Consider the following 9,496-nt stretch of genomic DNA (forward strand, 5'->3'; position numbering starts at 1 on the left):
CTTCTGGAGGTTTTATGCATGATCTGAAGCAAAGATCACCAGCTTGGCAAAGCTCCCTTTCTGCCAAATTCAGGCTTCTGGTTCCTAGCCTTGCTTCTCCCATTTGTCCTCCAAAGATGTACTTCCGAGGTCCTCTGGGTTTGTTTTGTTGCCATGGGGACTGTGGGATCTTGGTACTTTCTGGTGAAAGTTTTCGTTTTGGGATCAGCTGCTTCCCCAAGGTACTCTTAGCCCCTCCCCCCTCCTTGTTAAACCCCTCTCTGCACTCCTGCTGCCTCCTCTGTTATCATAGCAACTGATTGTCACCTCCTGTGCACAGGCATCACTATGCTACTGTCTGGTTGCTAGAGCCATCAAACATCAATACTCTTATAATAAGTCCTGTCAGTAGCACCATTTCCTTGCTATGCCTATTGCTGGGCTTTCTGGAGGAGCAAGGAATTGAACAGTTGATTGAGAGGGTCTGAGCCCTGAGATCCCTGAGGCTCTGTGGAGTTTGTTTTGCTTTTTGTTCATTCTGTTTTTCCCCTGCTTTGCCTGCCTCTGTCCTCCTGCTGCCTGTCAGCTGTACTTGCACAGCACTGGCTCTGGTCTGCAGCAGACACTGTTGATTTAAAAGTTCAAAAGGCAAGTCAAGGCTCTGCTCATTCTCAGTCCATGTGGCCCTTTCACGGGCTGCCTGCATGTTTGTACCGTGCATGAGGCTAGGAGGGGGTGAACCTGGTTTTACTGTTTTATATTAACGTGTCCTTTTGTAAATATGTTACTGTTCGGAATTATTTTGTACCAGTTTACATTGTCTGAGGACTGTGGATATTTTTATACCAGTGCAAGTGCTTTCTGTATATTTCTGCACGCATTATACGGTGTTTTACTCTCTAGTGGATGCTGAGATGTTTTCTATGGTCTTCTGTTCACACAACACTGGGTTTGACTTTATTTTACTTTGGAGATCCAACTAGTTCCTATTGGATTTTATGTTTTGCCAGCTTATACAGGCAGTAAGAACGCTATTTCTTCTTTCACTGCTTCACTGTCCAGGAAAGAGCTCAAGGATTTTACAAGGCCCTGTGCCAGTCTGGCACAAGATGGCATGCCTGCTGCACTGTATGATTTGTTGTGTGACTTTTCCTTTACAGACAGAGGCTAATATCAGTAGGAGAGCTCATCAGTGGGCAAGTTCATTGGTGGGTGCAGGGCAGGGGAACCCATCTCGCTTGGAAAAGAAGGATTTGCTTCCTCCCTGGAAATAGTTTTCTGTTGCATGATCTTTAGTGGGTTGATAAGGACAGTGTGGGGTTGTTATATTGGAACCAATTGTTGTATTTCAATTGCAGGCTTTTTTTCTCAAGTGTTTCTTCAGTTTTTGCTCACTGATTCTATTTCAGCAAGAGCCACACATCCAGGATTTTATGGAGACAGTTTTCAAGGTCTGTAGTTGCCAGTTCCAGTGGCCAGTGCTGTTTGGTGCTGTTATCAGAGCTTCTAATGGACATCTTGCCTTTTTCCTATGGGAAAAGACAGATGCTAGCTGATACAGGAGGCGGTCGAGACTCAGGCTTGTTCTTAGGGCAGTTCAGGTGACACCTTGTGGGCACACATAGCATGCTTACTGAAACTCAAATTTGGCCAAATGCTTTCCAGAGCAGCAAGGAGCTTCGTACTTGAGAAGGAGGAAGACTGAAGACTGTACCTCTAATCAGTACTGACATCACACGTAAGCTGGGACAAAACAGGTGTTACCTGAGACAGAACTGATGCACTGCTCTGTTCTTGAGCTCCTGGATGTGGCTCCCTGTGTTGGCAGAGCTGGCACTGAAGCAGAAGCCCCATTTTGCCGTGCTCCCCTCAGCAGCGCTGCACTCACAGGCTGCTTGTGTTCAGCTTTGTGCCATGGCTCTGCAGCCCTCCCCAGCCGTTTACTGATGTTTGCTGATTTACAAGGAGTTTGGAAGTGGTAATAAAGGGGCAGAGGAAAGGGGGAAAGGCCTCTGTGGGCTGCTGCTCCTCGTTGGTAACAGCAGCAGCTGTTGTGCCGACATAAAATCTGCTGCAGTAACTTCAGCAGGTTTATTATACTGCACGTACAGCAGGACTTCCATTCTGTTGTGTTTATTTCTGCCCGTCTGCCAACTTACCTACCCCTATACTTTTGAGCTGACGCAGTGACGCGATCTATGCTAAATTATATTTTTGTAGAAGCTCAGGACGTGACGCTCGCCATTTCCTACGCGACCCGCGTTATCGCCGCAAGGACGGCGCTGCTTCCCAGCGCATGCGCACACCGCCCCGCCGCCCCGCCCCCCTCACCCCGTCCGCGCTTTACGGCAGCGCAGCAGCGTCGTGCGAGCCGTGCGGCGCCGCGCCCGGACGGAGGAGGTCACCGAGCGGCGGCGGTGCCGCGGCGGTAGCTCCGGCTCCAGGATGTGGCGGGTGTTGTGGCGGCGCGTGGCTCCGGGGGCAGCGGGGTTGGCGCGGGGCTGCCGAGCGTTCGGCGCCGCCTCCGGGATCGGTCGCGCCGCGGCGGGGGGCGGCGGGGCTCCGGGCCGCGGTCTGGCACGAAGGCGCGGCGAACCGCTGCCGCCTCCCTCCTGGCCCCGCTTCGTGCCGTGCCGCCGCTGCAGCCTGCCGGCGCACCAGAAGGTGAGAACCGCCCGCCCCCGGGCCGCCTCGCCCCGCTCGTGGTCGCTTCCCAGGAGCCGCGGGCCTCGATCCCTCCCGCCCGCGCTCCCCGAGCCCCGCCGCCGCCGGCCGCGCCTCCCGCGGCTCCCTCGCTCGGCCCCGTCCCGCCCCGCCGGGGTGGAAGCCGGGCTCTCCCTGCTGTCCCGCCCTGCCCCGGCTCCCCACTGCCGGTGCCGCTCGTGCCCTGACGCCGCCCCTCCCCCCGCAGGTGGCTCTGCCGGCGCTGTCCCCCACCATGCAGATGGGCACCATCGCGCGCTGGGAGAAAAAGGAGGGCGACAAGATCGGTGAGGGGGATCTCATCGCAGAGGTACGCTGAGGGCCCTTGCTGCTGTGCTCTCGGTTCTGCCACTGCCCAGCCTCGCCTGAGCACGTTTTCAAGTTCTCTCCTATGAGAGCGGTGAGGTGCTGCTGAGAGGCTGTGGATGCCCCGACCGTCCCTGGAGGTTGGATGGGGCCCTGGGCAGCCTGGTCTGTGTTAAATGTGGAGGTTGGTGGCCCTGCATGCGGCAGGGGTTGGAGCTTTGTGATCCTTGTGATCTCTTCTAGCCTTGTCCATTCTGTGGTTCTTCCAGGACTGGTTGCTGGATTTGGTCTTTCTGAGCAGGAGGAGCACTCGCCCTTCTGAGAGGCATCCTCTCCCCAGCTGGCGATTTGTGCTTTGTGCTCCCTCACCCTACGCTGCCGTGCTGGAGGGCTTGGAGCTCACTGGTATTTCCCTTTCCATAACGTTGTCCTGTTTGCTCTCTCAAAGGTGGAAACAGACAAAGCAACAGTTGGCTTTGAGAGTTTGGAGGAATGCTACTTGGCCAAAATTCTGGTACCAGAGGGAACAAGAGATGTTCCTATTGGGGCCATAATATGTATCACAGTAGAAAAGTATGTATTTTCCTAACCCTTTATTGAATTTTCTCTTTTGGGGCTTTGTGGGTGCCCTGTGTTAAAGGCCATAGCGATGTCATCGGACTGATTTTTTTGTTTGGTTGTTTTTAGGCCTGAACATGTTGATGCCTTTAAAAATTACACTCTGGATTCTGCAGCATCTGCTCCCCCTGCAGCCTCAGTGCCTCCCCCTCCAGCTGCAGCACCCTCACCCCTACCTCCGCCTTCTCCTCAGGCTCCTGGCAGCTCTTATCCTCCTCACATGCAGGTAAGAGAGCATTGTTAACCATCTAAGGTTTGTTGCACACTTCTTTTTTTTTGGCATCATTTGCTGTAGGATGTTTTATCATAAAAACTGTCAGGAATGGGAGAGCATTAGCTATTACAGGACTGCACGGCTCTCAGAGTGGTGCATGCTTAAAGCAGCTATTTGGGGTGGTCCCAGAAAGTTTTCTTATTACTATGATATTTTTTTTTTATCCTAGCTGCTAGTAGGAGATGCTTGTTTCTCCTGGTTACTTGAGCAAAGGAGAAAGAAATTGCTACATTCCTATGGTTTGGACAGCTCTGATACAAAAAAGACCTTGTACTTAGTATGAATGAACCCCGAGGGCTCTGCTCAGATCTCAGCAGAACCCAGAAGTGGGAGATACTCCAAACATGCCAGATGTGTTTGTGAGCAGCTGAAAATGAGCTGTATTTGTGGATAATCTGTTTGCTTAGGTACTGAAGTGTGCATCCATTGTTGTTCTACCTGAGCATTTGTAGCATGGTAGTTCTGTGATGTTAATTTGAAACACAAGGTGTAAAATACCTCCTTTCACAGCTAAGGTACGTGGAAGCTGGTTTGTCTGAGATGTTATGAAAAGTTTGTAAATGAACTGGGCTTCTTGATCTGACTTGACTCCAGCTACTTAACTTGGTTAATTGCTTTATTTGTCCAGTTCTGTTCTAAAGCTGTTATATGTGCTGTGTTTGTTGTACACAGTACGTGTCTAAACCTACAGCACATTTAAGCACTTGGTGGAAGACAAGTCTGTATAGCTGTTACAGGAACCAGGCAAGTTTGTCAGAGACAAAGTGACTTGCTGAAGCCTTCCTTTGAGCCTTACAGACAGCAGCTGCCTGCTAGTGAATTGGGTACCTAGATTTCTTCGTTTTTGCTTTTGCTTGTTTTCTTGCCTTGACAAAAGAAGCCAAACTTCTGTAATGGAATCAGATCTAAGAGTGTGTTAAAGGTTGGCTGCTTCTTTAGGTTGGCATCATTTAGTCAAGAGCTCTCAACTATATCCCTGCTCCTTTTGAGTCACCAAATCTGATGCACTTGTATTCTGGCTTACAGGTTGCTCTGCCTGCTCTGTCACCCACCATGACAATGGGCACAGTGCAGAGGTGGGAAAAGAAGGTCGGGGAGAAACTGAATGAGGGAGACTTACTAGCAGAAATCGAGACAGATAAAGCCACAATAGGTGAGTCAACTCCAAAGCCAAGAACGGATGAGGGAGGATCTAGAGGAGCCTCTGTGCCAGCTGTTCCCTGGCTGCCCAGGGCATGAAAAAAGGGCAGTTAAAAAGTGTCTTGTGCTGCTGGAGAGAGAACCACTGGAGCTCCCAGAAATAACTCCTTCCCCATCAATCCACGGTAGGAGTGTACAGTGCACAGAGATGTTTCCTGCCTTTTACACTGAAAAGAATTTTTTGTCTACTAAATACAGGACAGCTTTAGTTACTTAATTTTTCAGAGTTACCATTTGGTGCGACAGGCACCAAAACAATTTTGTTTATTTTTCCTTCAGGCTTTGAAGTGCAGGAGGAAGGCTACCTGGCCAAAATATTGGTGCCTGAAGGAACGAGAGATGTGCCATTAGGAACAACCCTCTGCATCATTGTGGAGAAGGAGTCTGATATTCCTGCTTTTGCTGACTACCAAGAGACTGCAGTAACTGATATGAAGGCACAAGTTGCTCCTCCTCCTCCCCCTCCTTCACCAGTAAGGACCCCTCTTAGGCAGGGAGAGAAGTTACAGGGACAATTAAGAGTGACTGGCTGGATCTGAACTGTGGTGCTGGTTAGACTGTGTGAAGCCCTGACTCCAGTAATGTTTATGATCCTGTGAGTGCAAGGCTAGCAGGTGCATTCATGATAGAGATCACTTCTTGGGTTGGCCCTCCAAAAACTGCAACAGCAGTTATGAGTGCTTCTTGACCTATTGCTCTTACCAGTTTGATGCCTCCCTGAAAATTAGGAGCATACATTGCATTATTTCACTGTTTCGGTGTAAAATTAAATAGGTTGGTTGACATCCTGCACTGGAAGTTTCTGCTTTGATTTCTAGTGCTAGGAAACCGCTCTGAATCCTTTCAGATTACAGATTATTTCTGTTATTCCCTTGACTGGTAATGAGATAGTCCTGTTCTTTGATTGCACTGAAGTGAAACCTTCAAGACTTTTGCAGAATAGTCGTGGAACTAATGGCTGTGTTTGTTCTGTTAAGGTGGCGGCAGCTCCTGCTGCTGCTGCTGCTGCTCCTCCCCCGCCTGCTGCTCCTCCAACTCCAGCAGCCGCAGCACCTGGGCTGCCTCCCCGGAAGGGAAGGATCCTGGTTAGTCCCCTAGCAAAGAAACTGGCGGCAGAAAAAGGAATTGATCTTGCCCAAGTGAAAGGTAAGGTGCTTTCGCTGTCCTGAGGTGTTTGTCCCTCTAGCTATTTGCCTGTTCTTTGTTTTTTTTCCCTGCTGGGGACATTCAGCTGTGCAGCTGTCCCCACTGATCTCTGTTGAACAAAACCTCCTTGAGAAGCAATGCCCTTTTGCAACTAATCCTCTTATATTTTTCTTTGACACCCTTAGGTACTGGACCAGATGGTAGAATCACAAAGAAAGATGTGGAGTCTTTTGTGCCACCACGGGTTGCCCCAGTGAGTAGACTTGAGGTCACTGAGGATGGGTGCACAGAGGCAGGATTTACCATTTTAGGAACTTCATCGCTGTGTGCCTCAGTGTTGTGTTTCAAAACCACTCAAGTACTACACTTAATAATCAGTGGTAGGGTTTGGCATGAACCTGGTTGTCAGCAGAGATTGAGTCAGTGTCTATTGCTCTCGAGCAAGAGACAGCATGTCCTCAGTGCTTGCCTTACCTACTGAGCTATTCTGCAATTGATACCTGGATTGTGCCATGAACAGTGCTGTCCTCCTCTGGTTGCAGGCTCCGGCAGTGGAAGCAGTTCCTGCAGCTGCTGCAGTTGCAGCAGCACCATTGGGGACCTTCACAGATATCCCGATCAGCAACGTTCGGAGGGTGAGAACGTTCTTGCCATTCCTGGCACCGTGATTTACAATCAGGAGTTTTCTGAATTTGTTCATTTTCATCTCCTCTGTTGTGTGCCTACAGGTCATTGCTCAGCGGTTGATGCAGTCTAAACAAACAATACCTCACTACTACCTTTCTGTTGATGTAAACATGGGAGAAGTACTGGTGCTACGAAAAGAACTCAATCAGGTGAAGTATTTGGGGAGTTGTGGTGAGATAGCTGAAGCTAGGAGATATGGTGAAGCTGCATTCTCTCACGGGTTTCCCCACCCTGGTTTTGGTGATATGCCAGTTTGGCTTGGGGAAAAATAGTCCTTTCAGTGTCTCACCTACGTGCTGCAGATCAGTTTGGGATCGTCAGTGACAGAAGGAGAACTTTTACTGAGGAGCAGTGCGCTGACATCGAACTTCCCTGAAAGGGCCACTTTGTACTGTGTGTGCTGATGTTCTGTTCTTTCAGATGAAAAGTAGGGAAAAAGATTTAAAAAATTTTTAAGACAAAAAAGGGTAAAAATTTCAAGCAAAATTATGTTAATTCTAAACCAAGATTGGGGAAAAATAGTCACTGAAAATTGTGCCTTGAATTATGAAGGAGGTGTATTCATCTCCTACGTTATCTTGGCACTTCTGATACGAATGTTTACAGTCAGTATGATTGTTTTTTACATTTTCTCTAAACAAGGCTCCATGCAGTGACTGTCCAAATTATTCAACGTGTGAGGGACAAACTGACAGCTTGTATCTCTTTATTTACAGATGGTCTCAGATAATGTTAAGCTTTCTGTCAACGACTTCATAATTAAAGCTTCTGCTCTGGCATGCTTGAAGGTGCCTGAGGCAAATTCTTCATGGATGGACACAGTAATTAGGCAGTAAGTTTATGGTACGGTCGAAGCCAGAAACTTTTTTTGTTCAGTAAAGAGTTCATGGCACAGCAGCAGATAATCTGGTGATATTGCAAGGAGGGAGGGGAGCAGGTTTTGTACAGAGGTTGAAGGGGTTTAATCCAGGTGCTGAGAATCTTGTGTCTGAGGTTAAACAGTTGTTGCAAAATGAATGTTAACTTAGAATTGTCGTAGTGTTTGTGAATTTTTTTTCTTTCAGTCTTGCTAACGTAACTGGCACCTCTGTTGTGTCTTGCAGAAATCATGTAGTGGATGTGAGCGTTGCAGTGAGCACTGCTGCAGGGCTCATAACTCCTATTGTGTTTAATGCACATATAAAGGGCCTGGCTTCCATCAGTAAGGACGTGGTCTCTTTGGCAACTAAAGCCCGAGAAGGTAAACTTCAGCCACATGAATTCCAGGTGAGGAACTCTAGTTGCTGTTAACTGCTGCCATTGGCTTCTGTCCATGTTCAGAATGAGCAAAGTCTATCTTGTGATATCTCAGTCATCCTTGTTCTGCATGAAATGCCTTTCCTGAGTTTTCTGTGAATGTCTTTTTCTTGCAGGGTGGCACTTTCACAATTTCCAATTTAGGAATGTATGGCATTAAGAATTTCTCTGCCATAATCAATCCGCCTCAAGCCTGCATCCTTGCGGTTGGTTCCTCAGAGAAAAAGCTGGTGCCAGCTGACAATGAGAAGGGGTAAGCATTCATCTGGTTCTCTGTGCCCTCAGTTTCTGGATCTGAACTCTGAAATAACGGCTATGCACACAGTTGTGTTTTTTCCTTGTAGAAAAGGAATTATTATGATCTGCTCTCCAGTGTGGGCATTTTGTTCGATGTCTGTCTCCAGACACCGTTGTTGTTGCCAGTTCTCTGATTAAAGCTGCTTGGCTTTGTTCAGTCACAACCTTGGCTGTGATTTATAGAAAATTCTGTTCATGTTTTTTTTTCCTTTTCTTTTTTTCCAGATTTGATGTGGCCAGTATGATGTCCGTGACACTGAGCTGTGACCATCGTGTTGTAGATGGAGCTGTTGGAGCACAGTGGCTTGCTGAATTCAAGAATTTCCTTGAAAAGCCAGTAACCATGCTGCTATAATTGAACCATGCAAAGCAGAATGTTCCTGGGTCACACTGTTCTGTTTTAAACAAGCTATTTAGACTTTAGTATTCAGACTTATTAAAGAGTTCCATTTTTTATTTTAAATATGTATTATATTATCTGGTAATGTTCTTACCAGTCTGTACAGAGAAAAGGTTTGCAAAAATGCTTTTCAAGGCAATATTACATCTATTCTGTATGTTTATACAGTTGGTTAACTTGCAAACTCTTCCAAAACAGTTTAGCATCCCAGATTTAAAGATGATCCAGGCAGTATGCGTGCTGCCGTCTGCTTCTAAGCTAGGTTGGATGAGGTGGGGGTGCATAGCAGGTAATTTCACCACCTCCGTTTTCAGAAATTTGAGTTGCAAACATCTCTCCACAGGAGTTCAGATGAGATGAAACTGAAATACAGGAGGTGAATTCCCTTATTCTATTCTCTTGCTGGGATGGGTGGCAATGGCAGATGCACTGAGGGACTGAAGCCCCTGGGAATAGTTTCTCAAAGGCCAAGTGTGAGCATTCCAAGTCTCTTTTGGAATTTAGCACTGGTTTGGACCTTCTCAGCTTTGGGATCCCTTCTGAGCACTTTAAAGGTGAAAGAACACTGATACTGTGGTGTCACATCTCAG

General features: G+C 47.9%; 1 protein-coding gene across 1 annotated transcript; it reads left to right on the plus strand.

Moving 5' to 3' along the window:
• Nucleotides 1-2,424: 2,424 nt before the first annotated feature.
• Nucleotides 2,425-8,861, plus strand: DLAT (dihydrolipoamide S-acetyltransferase; the record flags this gene model as incomplete). The annotated part of the gene is made up of 14 exons (XM_079545811.1): nucleotides 2,425-2,643; nucleotides 2,891-2,992; nucleotides 3,437-3,561; nucleotides 3,676-3,832; nucleotides 4,907-5,033; nucleotides 5,360-5,553; nucleotides 6,058-6,226; nucleotides 6,412-6,479; nucleotides 6,769-6,861; nucleotides 6,955-7,062; nucleotides 7,630-7,745; nucleotides 8,017-8,179; nucleotides 8,326-8,462; nucleotides 8,732-8,861. The coding sequence occupies 14 exons, from the start codon at nucleotides 2,425-2,427 to the stop codon at nucleotides 8,859-8,861; spliced, it is 1,908 nt and encodes a 635-aa protein (XP_079401937.1).
• Nucleotides 8,862-9,496: the final 635 nt, after the last annotated feature.

The sequence above is a fragment of the Tetrao urogallus genome, assembly GCF_951394365.1.
Source record: "Tetrao urogallus genome assembly, chromosome: 22".
Lineage (NCBI taxonomy): Eukaryota > Metazoa > Chordata > Aves > Galliformes > Phasianidae > Tetrao > Tetrao urogallus.